Source organism: Helobdella robusta (genome assembly GCF_000326865.2).
Source record: "Helobdella robusta unplaced genomic scaffold HELROscaffold_3, whole genome shotgun sequence".
NCBI lineage: Eukaryota > Metazoa > Annelida > Clitellata > Rhynchobdellida > Glossiphoniidae > Helobdella > Helobdella robusta.
This window is the reverse complement of record NW_008704501.1, coordinates 6722699-6741024: the sequence shown is the minus strand read 5'-3', so window position 1 is coordinate 6741024 and position 18326 is coordinate 6722699. Positions and strand designations below refer to the sequence as shown.

Below are 18326 nucleotides of genomic sequence, written 5' to 3'. Positions count from 1 at the left end.
GTTTTAAATATTAATAAGCTTCAACTATTAATTAGCTTTAACTATTAACTAATAATTCTAAGTTTATTTGAAATTTTTAACTTAGATAGAATATTTTCAAAATGCTACTGGTCTTTCCAGACTTTTAAATCAACTTTCATGGATTTTACGTAAATAAATATTAAAAGATGAATTGATGAATTAAAAAAATTCATCCGCATCGACTATTGAAATATTCGTAATTTTTTCTTTTTGTGAAATTTAAATTTAGCATTGAAACTTCGTAAAAATGGAGTTTAGTTCGCCGAAAGATGAAAAAAGAAAGCGAGTTGGCAGTCAGCAACAACGCGCAAACATCTCGTCTTCGTCTTCTTCGAGTAGTGCGCCTAATCCTAACGGTAATATTAATAAAGATAAACCTAACAACAGTAGCTTTAATTCCCTTCCTTCCTCTGCGACGACTATCAAGAGACCCCCGCCCAACACTGACAAACTTGAAAATGATTTCCTAACTGATTATCAATTTCAAAATATTTTCGATTTTCCACGGAAACAAAAAGAAAAAGATTCTAGTAGGGAAAAACCGTCGACGTCATCGTCATTTTCATCTCATTCCGAATCCCAAATACTTTTGAAAAAAAACGACTCAGCAAAGGAAAACTTGCCATCAACATCTCATCATTCCACTGTTAGGAAAAGAGAACCCACAGACAATCCTAACAGCAGTTGTGAAGATGGCGTTGCCGATGCCACTGAAAACGTTCCCCGTCGATCCGGTTCTTATTCGTTGCCAATGTCACTTTCGTTTGGCAGTAATGTCAAGAAAGTCAGTAGGACGGTCCCTGCAATCAATTGTAAAGAAAAAATTGTAAGTGGAGGTAGAAAGATAACTGACATTTATTCTATAATGAGTTGTTTATTTGTTTGTCCATTCTTATAGTCACTCATTTATTTTATTCTTTTTTCTCTTTCTTTTTTTCTTCAATATTTTGAAAGAGATACAAGCTCTCTTTGGCTAATTTATGTTCTAAATTAATTATTTTATAGTTAATATTAATTAATATAAATGAACAAAGAAATGAATGACATAAATTTTAAATTAATATATTTTAAATTAAAATTAATTTGATCATTTCAGATATTCTGTATCGACATATCAAAGGAAATGTTTCATACAACATTCAATGAGTAGTTTATTTATTTATTTTTAGTTATTAGTTTAATGACTCATTAATTATTTCACAGTAGATCTGTATTTTTATTTTATTTTATAAATAATAACTGTTATTAATTACTATTTAAAATAAATTAATATTTCATTTTTTATTTAATTTGAAAAAATCATTTACAACTTATATAAATAAAAGATAAATAAGCAAAACTTTTCTTCCTTACAAGCGATCAACCAGTAAATACTCCTCCATTCATCCAGTATCTTAAAAAAGCCATGCATATTTTCATGGTCAACAAATCTCGAATCAACAAATTACATGAATATTCCATTATCCTTCTCAGTAAAACGGCTTTATGGGTAGGCAGTTTGTCTATGCATTCTTTTATTCACTTACCCAACCATTTATTCATTCATACATACACACCACACACACACGCATCCATTCTTTTCATTCCTTAAATTATCTCAATTATTTGATAATTATTGTAGGTGACTGATTTCACCAGTGACATCTTCAGAATTTTAGACATGTTGAAAGAGTTGCCAGAGTCAGATGCCGTTGAATTAGACGTGAATTCAATATTTCAAACAATGTCTGCAATAATTATTATACTATTAGTATTATTAAACAATACACATTACAATATATTATACAATAGTATTATACTACTTGGCGTCTTTTATAAGTATTAGTAATAATTCTCTCTTGGTTAGTCTTCAGAGGTATTAGACACACTCGCACACAACGCACGCACACTAGTGTGTGTGTGTGTGTTCTTTTTATTACCATTTTACCATATCCTAGTTCATACTCCTTTTATTATTATGATTTACGTACATTTTTCGTTTTTCTCAAATTTACAAATTTGCCCTGAATGACCCTACACCCCTTCAAACACAGACAGAAGCGCATCACCATGAACCAGGAATCCATAGATGAAATGAAGACCCCGGCGTATGTCTATAGGGCTATCCTCATTTATGCCAGGCAATTCCACATACCTGCCATTGATTTAGTGCATGTTAGTTTTGGCGTTATTTTTTTTCAAGTATTTATTTTGGTATAAAGTTTTGTTTTGGAAAAGTGTTTGACATGTTTTATTTTTATATAAATTAATTTTTTGGAAAATACGTCTCTTGTAATCAATTTTTTAACTTAGTTTTAGCATAATCGTTTGTTTGGAAGATTAAAAAATATTTTTCTTTTCCCCTAAAGAATGAATTCTTTCAGAAATCCGAACAATTCGTAATGGACGTCATCTACCTTTATAATGAAACAATCAATGATAACAATTCTACTGTTAGTAGTGCAGCAGAATTTCATGGGCCACTACGTCATTTTTATAGTTACCATTAATTAATACCATCGCGACACGTATTAAACACGTATATACGCACACAATCAGACAGAAACACACAAACGTTATTTCTTACTCGCCCTTTCAGATATTAATCAACATCATATTTCCAAACACAACAGCAAATCTTCAAGAACCTATGCACCCTGGACTTCCAAGGGGTCTCCTATATAATGGGAGCCTCAAAACCCGCAGAATTGTACAAATGCTTTTCGCAGATGTTGGGCCACCCGTACCAGAGGCCAATACAGAAAGATGCACACCTAAGGATAAATTAATCAAATGTTCAATAGTTTCTCTCAGTTCTCTTAGTTTTTCTTAAATTTTGATATAGGAGTCAAATTTTGTATCCATTTACTAATCAGTTCAATGTTTTTTGTTATATTTTTGTGTAATTTTTTTATTTATACTTGATGATTTCAAACAAATTTCAATTCTATATCAAAAGCTGCTAGTTTTATTATTATTTTACCGATAAAAATGTATTTGTAGTATAAAATTGGAATAATAATCTAAGGATAGATGTCTTGTAATTTTTGCAGAGATGGCGATTTAACGAATAACACAATTTAATTCACGAAAAATGACGGTAATCGCCGAATGATTCGTAATTTTATATAATTGACCACAGCCGGCCGAAGAAATTTTGCAGAAAATCTTTTTTCTTATTTTTCGAATCGCTACCAGCCAAATTTTTCTTGTTAACATGATCGGCGACCTCTGCCCTAGGAGTGGATTTTTCGATTTCCAAATCCTTGCCAAAATCATCTGTGACCGCTACTGCGTTGGGGACGTCTTCACCTATTTCTGTTTGATTTTCATTTTGTTCATAGTTAATAATGTTTTTATTTATTATGAACTTTCTCTAATGCTTATTAATGCTATACGGGCAATATTTGTATGTTTAATCAACGAGCTTAATTAATTCTTCAATTTAAATTTCTTTTATTCATAAAGATTTAATTTTTAGCTTATTCTATTCTAAAGTAATTAAAATAGTGATTCCATGTGTTTAATAAAATCAAAGTCACCTATTATTATTATTATTATTAATCGAGGAATGAACATGAATTAAATAAGGATTAAAGTTAAATTTAAGTACCCCTAAACAAAACTTACTGAGTTCACAGTAAGTGCCCGTGTATCCAGGCAAGCAGTCGCAGATGTTCTGCTTATTATCATTACACTTTCCACCGTTTTGGCATATGACTGCCTTCTGGCATACACCTGAAAACGAATAAAAACGTTTTTGAGAGTCAACGATTTTAAGACAGTGTTAGTCATAACTGTGACAAAATATTGATGGTTATTAAAATATATGGCTGAAACAATCAGCTTTGGTAGCAATAAAATGTGCATACAAAAAGGCGTGATGGAAAATTGGACCAACGCATATATCCTCTACAAAATGCCACAAGGCCACTTATTTTCTGGTTCCAGAACCATTTTGCATCATTTCCAACTCCGGGAATGGCAGGGGTGTACTTGGGACAGGTGCTGTGGTTGCCATTGACGCCCAGGGATGCGCTCGGTAGGTAGTCAGAGTCGTTGTGTCCGAGAAGGAACCAGCCGGGTCTGGGCTTGTCTGTGCATCGCCAATCCAAGTTCAGGGTGCCTGCGTTGGTTAAGGTAATAGTGATTGTTGATGGGAAGTTTAAAATTATCAAAATGATATTCAGTAAATTTATTAAATATTAAGTAAAATACTAATAAATATAAATTATTTTAAAAATTTTACTCAGAATGCCGGAGCAGAGGGGGTTGAGATCGTCGGCATTGTGTGCAAACACAGACACAAGTCGAGCGTGTGGGTGCATGCTCAGTGTGTCAGTTTTATTCCAGATTGCAGGGTAGGTGAGATTTCTGGCGGAACTGTCAACGTACAACGAAGAAATGGTAGATTTTGCTGTGATATCCAAGGTGCTAGGTGTCACTGCCAGGTGGTTCAACGTTAATTATTCCATGATTTTTACATTATGAATGCATATTTTGTTGTTCCTTCAATTATATGTTCAGTTATAAATTAAACTTTTTTTTTAAACACTCCCTAACAGTGATTTTAATGTAGATGTAACATTTTAGTTCTCATTCTTTCACTCTAACTTTTCTCTTAATTCATCATTCAGAAATTGCCTGTTAATGAGTAGAATTGAAAAGAATTTTAAAAAACCCTACAAGATGTACAGAACATTCCAGAATAGCCAGGTAAACAAGTGCATATGTTGGGCTGGTTCATGTTGCACACCCCTCCATTGCGACATGGTTTGTTCTTGCAAACATCTGAAAGTTAATAAGTGAGTGCTATCCTCATTATTCAACATCTCAATCAATTTATAAACATTTATTTTGAAAAACACTCCTTTCACATTCAACATTTATGTCTTTATCGTCTTCATCATACCCATCATCTTTATCATCACTTCCCGTCATCTTCATAACTTCCATCATCATCCACGTCATTTTCATCATCACTTTTGAAATAGAAACTGCAAAAAACTTAAATCAGTTTTTTGAAACCCACCAAAATAGCCCCTGCAGTAGACAACCATATCATGCTCCCTGCTATTCGTCCATATCCAGTGGGCTTGAGAGCTGATCTCCTTCACAATCCCTTTCGAACAATCCATCCCAGTCCCACTGTTAATGCCCCGTGTAACGGCCCTTGTCCAGTTTGAATCCTTAAATTCCCAAGATGCCCATCCCAATCTGATAGATATAAAAAAAGTTGATTTTTGTAAACCATGATAAAAATCTATTGAATTAGCATTCATTACTTCTATAGAGCAAGTTTATAAGTGAACGAAATATTTTCATTTTCATCAACAAACTTGGCATTATTTGAACATCTCCATTCTGTTGATGAGTAAAAATAATCGTAGTTTGAAGAGGCCAGTATCCCAGCACATGCACTGTCAATGTTGTCAGCCATAACAGCCACTAATCGACTGTAGTTAGGGATCGTCAGTGAGGTGGGCTTGTCCCAAACATCTTCATTTGTTAAATTGTATATCCTCACACCATCTATGTAAACAGCACGCAAACTGTTCATGGCCGTTATTTTCAAATCCAAACTGGGCACTGAAAAGAATGAGGCACACAATTCATGCCAAAATGAAAATTTTGTTATCTCATTTCCAACTAACTGTATGTTTCACAATGTTTTCCAGTGTATCCAAACTGGCATTTGCATTTGTATACCCCTGTGAAAGTGTTGTTGATAGGTGGTGCTGGTATGCATATAGCATCATTTTTGCAGGGTTGTTTCGTGCATGGATTCCTTATGTCTAGCCAACAAATAAATATTTCATTTATATATATATTTACTTTTTACAGAAAATCATTAAAATATTAATTTATCCATTTTAAACAAAATGAATATTTAATACCATTTTCACAAAATTGTCCAGTAAAGCCAGGTTGACAGGTGCAATACTTGTTGAAATCATTTGTGTTGCAGGTTCCATTATTTCTACACGGATTGGCAGAGGCACATGACGCTGAATTAAATTGATAATGGATGGACGTGTCATTTATTTGAATTTTGAAAGGTTAAAATCAGGCCCTAGTAATATTAAATCTCTTCAGTCTAATCAAAAGATAGACTTAGAAAAAGCATGACGTCATATTAAATGTACAATTAATAGTTCAATTTTGTGTATGAATTCATATCAGGAAAAACTACTCAAGCTTTAAGATAAGATAAAAGTACCAGCTAGTAGTGAAAGGAGCGAATCAGTGATATCAATAACCTTACTTAATATGAGACAATTTACTTCGGAATAATTTGAACTTTGAATAAGTAGAATGCCTAACTTTTGCTAGATTGCAATTTTAAAAAAGACAAAATTACTTACTTATGTTGCAGTATTTTCCCACAAAGTTGGCCTTACAGACACATTCCTTTTTGTCATCTTTAATCACACAAGTTCCATTATTTGCACATGGATTCTCTTTTGCACATGAAACTATTAATAATTTTTTATATTATTAATTATTCATTCAAAATTATAGTTTTATAAATTCTGATTTTGATCAATCTATCAATAATCAATCTAACTCATCAGGAGTGAAATTTGACTTGAACACCCTTTTGACCGTCACTTGATTGGGCGGTGGATTAATAAGTGAAATGTGATTGGTTAGAGGTCGTTAGGAGAAGAGTTTCAGAATTAGTAGCAGATTAGAAAGCAGAAATATACATTTAATTTTTAACAAATTTTTATTTAAAATTTTAAAAGAATTGAGACGCTGCTAATAATACTAATAATGACAATGCAATCCGTAATATAATAATTGCAATGGCTGATAAATTTAATTAATTATTAAAGATTAAACAAACCAAAAAACTAACCAAATTGACACCTAGTTCCTTCGAAATCTTTCAGACAGTTGCAAATTTTGTTCTTATCGTTTGGCAGACATGTTCCGTTGTTGAAACACGGATTGTTCGCCTTGTCGCAAAGTGCTTTTTAGATAGTAATTTTAAAAATAACTCACTAAAATAACCGAAAACCGAAATTATGTATCAATCCTAAATATAAAAAGCGGAAAACGCGAAGCAGAACAAAATTTAAAATAAAACTTCGAAATAAAGATCGAAATTACGAAGTGTTTCAGTTGGTTGGTAACAAACATGTGAGGTAGGTGCATGCGGCCTACATATCCGATCCTAAATGTATAATTATAAATATTTTTTGACATGTAAATGTACAACTAACGCAGGTAGCAACGACAGTAGGTAATGGCCAGTGAGCCACCTTTAGTCCACAGCCAATCGGCGTTAGCACTAATATTTGTTATGTGCCCCATAACGGGGCAATTTGAGACATTTCCATTGTTCTTTCCAGTTACAGCAGCCGCCTCCCACTTTGAATCATCGAAACCCAATTCAGCCGAATTGGGTCCACCACTCTGGGCACATTTGCAGCTGGTCGGCGACGTGATGAAGTAATTTGAAATAGAAGCAAGGACTCCATGGCACTTGAGGTCAGTCGTTGAAGCTGCTCTCAATGCGATTAAACGCGAAAGAGGTTTCAAGTACTGAAAAAATGGTGTCTGCCAAGGTCTGTTGTATGGTAACAGAGCTATCTTCACGCCATCAATGAAAAGTTCTGTCAAATTATCTTTGCTAGTAATGTATAATGGTAGTTGTTCAGTTGGAGTGGCTCCTGAATTAACAAATGTATTTTTATGCGTGTGAATACACATTCATATAATTTTTATCATTCATTCTTATCATCATTTAAAAATTTCATATAAATTTAGTGCATACAACATAACAGATTTGTATAATTTGAAATAGTAATTATTATAGTATTAATGGTAGGTAATTTAAAATAAGTAACCTAAGCAGAGTTTTGGTAAATTTACCAAACCGCTAACGGCTATAAATTGAAATAGTACGAAAGAAATCATTTTAACATTTTATAACAATGCGTTCAAATTTCAAACAGCCACATTTTTATAGAGGACAGACCTGCTAGTGATAAGTGGATGTATGAACGAGTGTGTTTGAAAGCAAGTGATTTTTATATAGAAATAACTGTTCTATAGAATGAGTTTTTAAAATAATCAGAGTGAAAGAGAGCAGCCAAACATGTAAAATATTACAATTCATTGTATTATTTTCACTGAATTGATGCATGCATAAAACATTAAAAATTGATGAGTGAAGGATTTGAAATTTAATAAATCAACATTTTGCGCAAATCTGGCCCGCAAGACCTATCACAGGTTGTGTACGAGACTGGACCTGTATATAGACGAGACCACGAGACATATATATAGACTAATCCAATAAAATCACTTATGATTGCCCAACATCAAGCTAATTTCAGCGTAAGAAAATATTGTAAGCAGTCCGTGTGTGTACTTTTAATAATTAGATGTCCGCTCTTTTCCGTAACTTTTCATTTTATTTTAATAAATAAGTCTTCAGATTTGAAGTTTCAAATTTTGGATATAATTTGGAAATGTTGGAAAATGAGATTTCGATGGGTTTGTTTGATTGAAAATTAAATTAAATTTGTTTAAACTTTAATTTAGTTTAATTTTTAAATTATTTTTTAATTTAAAAATGAAAATTTTTGTTATTCAATTTTAATTTCATCATGTATAATTTATTTATAATTTTATTATTTATTTTAATGAGAACAGACATACAGAGTTTAAAGGAGAGGGAAGAGACTCTGATGCGTGAGAAAGAACAAAGTGAAATAGAATTTGGCAAGCAAAGAGCCAAATTTATGGATCTTTTCAAACAAAAAGAAGGTCATGTATGTTTTATTTGTGATTCTCATTATGTTCATTTGCATAATACATACACACACACACTCAAAATTTATGGATCTTTTCAAGCAAAAAGAAGACTTTATGACATTTTTTTTATAGTGATTCTCATTGTATTGTTTTCATAACACACATGTAGTCGCACACGCACACACACACATCACTTTAACATTATGCCATTATCCTAGATGAATTAAACCTCATCAAAGAATCAAACTCCTCACTTGAAAAAAAAAATGAAGATTTGGAATGTGAGATCAAAATGTTGAAAGAGAAAATTGATGAGATGAAAAGTGAAATGACCATAGCTGAAGTGAACAAAGATGATGAAATCACTCGAATGCGACAAAAATTTCACGAAGAATCTGCATCATTTCAGCATATTTTAAAAGGTTTATCTATGCTATTTGTTTTCTAATTGTGAAAATACTTTCTTTTCTATGTTTTCTGACTTTAATTTTATTTAATTCATTATCTATGTCTTGTTTGTTCATTATTTTATCAGCCTGTATATAGATAAGATTGGTTAGGTATAATTATCTATTATTATTTCTTACATAATTCTAATTGTCGTTATTATTGTTCTTATTTCTGTAGAATCGATCGAGCAGGCTAGACAGAATGCTACGATGAAGTTCGAGGAAGAGAAGCTGGAGTGGATAAAAAATAATGACAAAATCCAACAGGAACTCAAAGAACTAAAAATGAAATTAAGTCATGAAATGTTAGTGATGATGCCGTCATAAAATATTTCATTAGAATAATAATAATTATAATATAATAATATTAATAATTATTGTTATTATTATTTTGTTGTTGTTTTTGTTTTCTTCCAAGTGGTGTTCCCTCTAATTAGATGCACTACAGAGTGCTGAATAATTAGTTAATTAGTTGGATCTGTGACGGTGATGATGATGATGATAATAATGATGATGATGATGATGATGATAATAATAATGAGAATGATGATGATGATAACGATGATGATGATAACGATATTTTTGATGTTGTTGATGATTGTTAAGTTGGTGTTGTTGATGATGACCTTGATGAATGTATTTACGTATAAACAGTTCAATATGTACAGCACACAGACATGCATATTCGCACATACACACATCCACACACACATCCACACACACTCACATCCAAACACATACACATCCACACTCATACACAGTAGTGAAGGCCCGTTATCAACGATAGCAAAGACATTTCAGAAGAAAATTACTTCTGCAAAGAAAGAAGAAGAACCTGAGAACTTAGAGAACAGCATGAAGAAGGTTGGAATTTGTTTTTTATATGATTGTTTTACTTTGGTACTCAAAATTCAATTAAATGTTTTTATTTGTTCAACAAGAACAATAGCAAAAGTAATCTAATACATGTTTATAATGATGATAATAATAACGTCCTACCTCGGGGAACTGGGTCTCTGGATGCTAAACGAAGATTGATTGATTGATTGAATGATGATAATAACGAAAAGAACAATAAAAATAACGACAACGTAAAGGCCCAAGAGGATGTGGAAATGTTGAAATCAGTGGTGACGCCGTTGGAAGACGAGATCAACAGTTTGAAGAAACAACTGCAAGAAAAAACGGAGCAACTCGATCGTTATTTGTCGCAGGTGGTTGGCTGATTGGTTGGTTGGTTGGTTGGTTGGTTGGTTGGTTGGTTGGTTGGTTGGTTGGTTGGTTGGTTGGTTGGTTGGTTGGTTGGTTGGTTGGTTGGTTGGTTGGTTGGTTGGTTGGTTGGTTGGTTGGTTGGTTGGTTGGTTGGTTGGTTGGTTGGTTGGTTGGTTGGTTGGTTGGTTGGTTTGTTGGTTTGTTGGTGGACTGACCGACCTACCAACTGACTGACTGATTGAATAGTTGAATGATTGAATGGTTGGTTGGCTTGAATCTTATTTTGAAATGTTTTTTTATCATTAACCATAAGATTTATTTTATAACATATATTTTTGTTAGTTATATTTGCTATGATGACGAATGCAAAATATAAAATCATTCATTTCATTTGGTTAACATTCTCATTTGATAAGAGCTCAATAGTTTATCTTAGCTTTATTTATTTTGCTTCAAAGAATAACAAACTCAATGCTTCTTTCATAAATTTTCTTTATTTTCTCTTTAATTTTTGTTTATATTTCATTTAAATCAAGTTATTTGGACTTCGTTTGAAATACTTCTTGGTGGCTTGTTGTATTATGTTTATAAAATATTTTCCGTCATTTTCATCGTCACTATGATCATATCACCATCATCATTATCATCATCATCATCAAGAGCACAACAACCACTGATGCTTCTACGCCAGATGCTTGTGGTGGTGGCGGTGGTGGTAGTGATGAGGAAAGTGCAAAAAATGAGGTTTTTTTTAGTCATTGGTATACATCACACTACACGCGCGCGCGCACACACACAATATAAACTCATAAACACGATACCCTCCCTCCCCACACACTCACACACACATGCACATACACAACTTACCCACTAAAACACACACACACACATTTTCAAATATACACACATACACAACTTACTGAGTAAACACACACACATACACACACGCAGGTTGTTGAATTAAAGAAGAATGTGCATTCAGAGCGTGGATCGCGTACAGACCTGGAGATGTACGTCACCGTCCTGAACATTCAGAAAGATGTCCTCAAAGCTGATTACGATAGAATCAAAGAACAACTTGAGACTGGTTAGCTGTTTCGTTCATTCATTCATTCATTCATTTATTCATTCATTCATTCATTTGTTTGTTCATTCATTCATTCATTAACCTGTCAGATTTTACATTTATTTATTTATTTGCTAATCTATTCAGTTGTTTATTTATTTTTTTTTGATTGATTGATTTATTCATAAATTATCCATCCATTCATCTATCTATTCTTTTGTCCATCCATCAATCCATCCATCCATCCATCAATCAATTCATCCATCCATTTATCAATCCATCCATCCATCCATCCATACATCCAGTGGAGAAAGAGGTGCTGTCATTGAGAGAGCAGAATGATCAACTTAAAAAGTACCTCCACCTCTCCAGCGAGCATTTCATTGAAGTGCAGAAGTTACTGAACATGAACGTCCAGAGGCTGGAGTCTGTACTAACCGACGAGCAGCGAGAGATGGTTGAAGGTGGGTTTGTCTGTCTGTCTGTCCTTCCGTTTCTGCCTGTCTGTCTGTCCTTCTGTCTGTCTGTTGGTCTGTGTTTCTTCACGTCTGTTTGTATATGTGTCCGTTTATCTGTTTGAAGTGCCGTCTCTTTGTCTTTATCCATCTGTCTGTGTCAGTTATTTGTTTTATGAATGTGAAAATGTTTGAATCTTTACTAACTGATGAACCAAGAGAGAGATGGTTGGTCAACGGTGTTTTTCTGTTTCTCTGTCTGTGCGTCTTACTGTCTGTCTGTTTGTTTGTTGATTATTTGTTTACTTTAATTTTTATTTATTTATTTTTTTATTCAATTCAATTCAATAATTTAATCTTTGTCTAATTTCTTGACAAAGACCTAAAAGCCAAAGACACGAATAGAATAAAGGTGGAGCAGAGGGTTGAGCATTTGAGGCAGCTGAGAATTAGAGAAGAGCTCGTGCACTCTTCCAGTACGTTGCTATTATTATTATTATTATCATTGTTATTATTATAATTGCTGTTGTTGTTATTATTGTTGTTTGGTATTTGACGTCATTGTTGCGTTACTGTTATGACGCTGATGTATTTATTGCTGTCATAGCTGCTTATACTAATTTTTTTTCCAGGAAACAAACAAGAATCAATGTTGAACGACCTTCAACTTCCTCCAAGGTCACCTATCGTGACCTCGACCTCAAAGGAACACCAACAGCAACAGCCACGAAAGCACGCATACTCCAGCAATCACGAAGATGTCTTCGCTGACGATCTAAACACAGTCATACCTAGTCAGTCCTCCACGCCGTCATCATCTTCGCCGTCGCTGCAATCCTCATCAGGAGTAAATAACGGCTATGACGTCATTGTCGTTCCGAATAATGACGTCACTGATGACGTTGCTGCTCATTCCAAACAACAGCAACAACAACATTCTCATGCAGGTAGTTGGTTTTATGTGGGGTCGTGATTTTGGCATGCTGTTCAAACGTATGAATGAATGAGTTAGTGAGTGAGTGAATAAATGAATGAATGAGTGGATTAATTAATTAATTAATTTTATTAAATTGTATGTATACATATATATGCCTAGCACAGGCATATTTGGTTGCATTTTTAAAAGTTATACAGCATTTATATTTTGTATACAATTTGTCATATATACCTTTTTTACTTCGTCCAACCCGCAACAAATTTTACAAACCCACAAGAATTAGGGAGAGGAGAAAGAGCGAGCGAGCGAGAGAAAGAGAGAGAGGAGAGTGAGAGAGAGACTTTCAGTCATTACATTATTATTAAACATACAGGCAACCATCAAAACAGTAGCAGTAGAGTTGTTAGCGACCTGGAGTGGCAGAAACTACAAATTGAAGTCTGTATATTGTTTACACACACACACACACACACACATACACACATACAGGCTAACGCACACACACACACACGCACTTACACACACGCGTAAACGTACAGGTAAAAGCAGCCCGAGACAGACATACAAAGCCTTGCTTAAACTGTTCGACATTGCAAGATAAACTAAAATCGTCGCAGGAATCTGAGAAAAAATTGAGCGGTCAGGTGAAAACGTTAATTAAACACCTGGATGTGGAGAGGCTATCGCTTAATAAACAGGGAGGTTACATCAAAGAGTTAGAAGATAGTTTGAGAACTGTCGTTGAAAATTCCGAAGTACAGGTTTGTGTGCGTGTGTATGTGTGTATATATGTGTGTGTGTGTATGTGTGTGTGTGTATGTGTGCGTGTTTGTATGTTTCTGTATATATTTGTAAAATACAGAATAGCTTGAGAACTGTTGTTGAAATTATCGAAGTACACAATCGCGCGTGTGTGTGTGTGTATGTGTGTGTGTGTACGTCTGTTTGCGTGTCTATATGTAGGCGTATGTCTATGTGTACATATATATATATTTGTATTTTTATGTTTGTACATGTGCAATCTTCCTTACCTGACAGATGAACACACTGAGAAACAAGCTACATGAGTCAGAGAATTTCCTCAAGTCTTTCAAAGACAATTTCGAAAGGAACAAAATGGAACTCTACGACTGCTTGGTTATTATGATTAATAATAATTATAATAATAATAAATAATAATAATAAAATTATTATTAAATTATTTCGTATTATTATTTTTCATTCAGAAAAATCTTGTTCATGATAGAGAACAAATTCAAAGAGAGGTATTCCATGCCTTATAATAATAATTATTAATATTATTGTTTTTGTTGTTATATATTATTGTTATTATTATTATTATTGCTATCATCATCATCGTAGTTGTTAATCTTGTTGTTTTTATCATTATTACTCTAATTTTTGCTATGATGTTATATAATATATATATATATAATAATAATTTATATAATATAATTATAATTTAAAAATATAATTTGTAATTATATAATAATTATGATTAATATTATTAAATTATGATCATAATTTGTAATGGATGTAAAATTGAACAGTTGACGAGACTGCAGAATGAGAATGACAGTCTGTTGGACAAGCACACAAAAAAGGCTCAAGAAATGCAAGAGGAGTTTATTAACTTTCCTAATAATCTCGAAGTTTGTTGTTGTTGTTGCTACTGATGTTGCTGTTGTTTTTGCTGTTGCTGATGTTATTGCTGTTGTTGTTGATGTTGTGATGATGCTACCTTTGTTGTTATCGGCATTGTTTATCTTTTTGGCAACATTGCCAGACCACTACACTAAAGAAGAAACAAACAGCAAAGCAGCACCTGCACTAAACAAACAACCAAACAACGCGAAACTACAAACCACAGCCAGATAACAACACCAACAAACAAACAAACAAACAACAACACCAACAAACGACCAACAAAAACACCCACGACAAACAAACAAACAACCGACCACAATCTAGGAGATGCACTTGCTACTCTTGAGGTACAGGGAAGATCTCATCACGTGCAAAGTGACGCTGGAGCACAACACAGAGGTGCTCAGGAGCGAGATTTCGTTCCTGAAGTCTAGGCTGGAAGCCGAGCAACAAGAAAGAAACAATATGGAGGAGACATTGACGCAAGAGTTGAGTCAGCTGCAAAGTCAAGTTGGTGAGTTGTTATCTGATCGGTTGATTAGTTGGTCGGTTGGATGAATAATTGATCGATTGATTGAATGAGTGATTGGGTGATTGATTGAGAGAGTGAGTGAGTGAATTGAGTGAGTGAATGAGTGAGTGGATGAGTGAGTGGATGAGTGAGTTGGTTGGCTGCTTGTTTCGCTTAATATCTTTCGGCCAATTTGTTTGTCATCAATTGTTAATTACCTACATTATACTTACTCATTATAATAATTTATTCACAGACGCTCACCGCCAACTCTCATCCGAATTAGAGAGTGAGAGAGTGAAGAGGAAGGAGGAGGAGAAATTGAAGGCTGTGGCAGAGGATCTGATCGTCAAGAATGCCAAGACAATCGAGAACCTACAGTTCGAAGTTAAACAGCTGACATCTGTGAAGGTGGTCATGATGTGGTCGTGGTGGGTGTAGTTTGTTGTGTATGTCTATGGTGTCTCTTTGCTTATGTTATCTCTGTTGATAAAAACCAGGCCAAAAATGACAAGTACATACAAGAGTTGAAAGGTAAGATCCACTCGCTGCAAGTCGATCTCGACAACAGTGAAGATGTCCAGAGGGATTTCGTCAAACTGTCACAAACGTTGCAGGTGATGACGATGGTGATGAATATTGTGATGATCATGTTCTGTCAGTGTTGGTTATACTTGACTATGCTGAAACATTGGGTTTATTTTTTTTAAATTAATTTGTCGACATCATCGCCATCATTATCATCATCATCATCATTATCATCACCACTGCAATCATCATCACCACCACAGATTCAGCTGGAAAAGATAAGAGCGGCGGAAACGGAAGTGAGATGGCAACATGAAGATGACGTCATTGAGTGCAGCAACTGCAAAGTTCACTTCAACGGTCATAATAAGAAAAAAGTTTGTTCATTTTTTGTTTCTTTGTTAGCTCAACAGTCCGTCCTTTCATTCATTCGTCCATTCATTCATCAATGCATCTTTCGGTCTAACCATTTTACCATTCATTCATGCATTCACTCATTTGTCTAAACATCTTTCTATCCAAGTATTCATAAATCCATCTATATTTCTATCCATTCATTCATTCTTCTGTTTACTTTCCAACTCAGCCATTCATTCATTTATTCATTCATTTACATATTCAACCAACCAACCAACCAAACACACATTCATTCATTCATTCATACATCAATCAATCCACCAACCCATCCATCCACTCATTCACATTCAGATCCATTGCAAGCACTGTGGTCAGATATTTTGCGTCGAGTGCCTCTCTAAAACTGTCAACAGCGGTCCTAACATGAGGCCTAATAAGGTTTTTTACTAATTTCTTCATTCATTAATTCATGCATTCATTCATTCAATCAATCATTCATTCATTCATTCATTCATTCATTCTTTCTTTCGTTTGTTCAATTCGTTTATTTGTTGCTTGATTCCTACTCGCTTTCATTTAATTATTCGTTCATTCATAAAAAAATTAATTCATTTATTCTCGTTCTTTCATTCATTCATTCGTTCATTCATTCATTTTTTTCATTCCAACCAAGGTATGTGACGTATGCCACACAATGCTAGTGAAAGATGCTACTCCATACTTCTCTGTTGAACAGTCGCATACGCTTTCCTGATTGGTCGATTGATTGTGTTGTGTTGACTGATTGGTCGATTGATTGTGTTGTGTTGACTGATTGGTCGATTGATTGTGTCGATTGATTAATCGATGGGTTGATATTATATTAGTTATATATTACATTATATTAGTCGATCTATCCATTCATTCGTTTATTCATTCATTCATTAATTCATTCATTCATACATACATTTGTTGAATGGTTTGATGAACAATTGTTTGACGGACTAAGGTTGATTGGTCGGTTAATTGTATTGACTGATTGCACTGCATTGATTGGTTGGTTGATTGACCGACTAATTAATTGATTGATTGATTAAATGATTGATTGATTGGTTGATTGTTCGTCAGTCAAATTAGTTTAAATAAACTTACTAAAATAGATGTTGTCACTTTTGTATGAAGGCTTGAACGTTACAACTACTCCGTATTTACGTGTACTTAAATTTAATTATTTTTAAATTAATTATCATTTATATTATATCAATAATTATAACAATAATTATAACTGTTATTATTACATTAAATGTTTATATAATTTACCGTAAGTTTAATTTTTTTTCCTAGTAAACATTTGTTGGTTTCTAAAATTTGCTCATACGTATTTCGAATATATACCGCTAAGGTTTAGCATTTAATGAAAATGTCTGTAAATAAATAACTATAAAAATATTTAACTTAATGCTATTTCACCGTTTAATTATTATGCTGAATTATATATATTATATATATATATATTCATGTGTGTGTGTTGTGTATATATATATATATATATATATATATATATATATATGCATTATGTGTATGTGTGAATTTATATAAATTCTTGTGAAATGTAATTGAATGAATTAAAACGATTCTATATTTTGTCAAAACACTCATTGAGCCAGTGTTTTTATGTTTGCTTATGTGATGTTTTCATTTGTTTTCAATTGTAAATTGATTATTTTTTAATGTATGTATGTGCGTACGTCCGTATGTTTGTGTTTGTATGTTCGTACGTAAAGAAATGCATTCCTAATAAAATTCAATAAAATCATTTTGCCTGATCAGATCACTTTTTTGAAATCGAAGTCATTCTATCAAAATTAAGATAAAATAACACTGAAAAATTGTGATAGTAAAAAATTAAAGTATATATTTTTTAAAAAATAAAACACGATAGGGTACCAACCATTAAAAATGACTATTAAACGCTTATAAATAAATTTAAATTCTAGTAAAATAATAAACGTTCGCTATGCTATTTCAAACAATTATTACATAAAAAAACCAACTATAGATACAAATGAATGTGTAAAAGACGTATATTATGAAGGCACAAAAATGAAATGAAATGAGTTTGGTATGTACCTGAAAAAGTTGTATCCATGATTCAACAGCATTTATTTTGTTTCATTTATTAGAAATATTTTTGGATATTTGACGTTAAAAATAAATTGTCTTGGGCAAAATGAAATGGCTAATGATGAAATACTGATGATTATGGTGGTAAGAAAAGAATTATGTAGCAAAATAATATTATGAAAATTCACTGGAAACAAAAAAAATGATTCTGAATTTCTGGAAAAAAGAAATAAATTTGCAAAAAATTCAAACAAAATTTTAAAAAAAGGGTCAAAAAATGAACCATGATTGA

General features: G+C 33.1%; 3 protein-coding genes across 3 annotated transcripts; 2 read left to right on the top strand and 1 right to left on the bottom strand.

Moving 5' to 3' along the window:
- The first annotated feature begins 176 nt into the window (after positions 1–176).
- Positions 177–3027, top strand: HELRODRAFT_188701 (hypothetical protein). The gene is made up of 7 exons (XM_009021586.1): positions 177–847; positions 1118–1167; positions 1378–1510; positions 1643–1746; positions 2055–2175; positions 2370–2453; positions 2634–3027. The coding sequence occupies exons 1-7, from the start codon at positions 269–271 to the stop codon at positions 2787–2789; spliced, it is 1227 nt and encodes a 408-aa protein (XP_009019834.1). The 5' UTR covers positions 177–268; the 3' UTR covers positions 2790–3027.
- Positions 3028–3538: 511 nt separating this feature from the next.
- Positions 3539–6971, bottom strand: HELRODRAFT_66198 (hypothetical protein; the record flags this gene model as incomplete). The annotated part of the gene is made up of 6 exons (XM_009021585.1): positions 3539–3724; positions 4682–4791; positions 5655–5795; positions 5898–6008; positions 6366–6476; positions 6863–6971. Coding segments are annotated over 6 exons (768 nt in total), but the record flags the coding sequence as incomplete, so codon positions are not given.
- Positions 6972–8435: 1464 nt separating this feature from the next.
- HELRODRAFT_188699 (hypothetical protein) lies at positions 8436–17364 on the top strand. Its single transcript, XM_009021584.1, has 23 exons — positions 8436–8508; positions 8668–8786; positions 8988–9191; positions 9397–9523; positions 9980–10082; positions 10316–10432; positions 11091–11174; positions 11382–11517; positions 11886–11960; positions 12332–12427; positions 12584–12898; positions 13262–13326; positions 13506–13643; positions 13927–14025; positions 14115–14153; positions 14439–14540; positions 14860–15028; positions 15303–15457; positions 15547–15663; positions 15838–15951; positions 16283–16369; positions 16605–16705; positions 16987–17364. Exons 3-22 carry the CDS (start codon positions 9062–9064, stop codon positions 16683–16685), a joined length of 2349 nt encoding a protein of 782 aa, XP_009019832.1. The 5' UTR covers positions 8436–8508; positions 8668–8786; positions 8988–9061; the 3' UTR covers positions 16686–16705; positions 16987–17364.
- Positions 17365–18326: the final 962 nt, after the last annotated feature.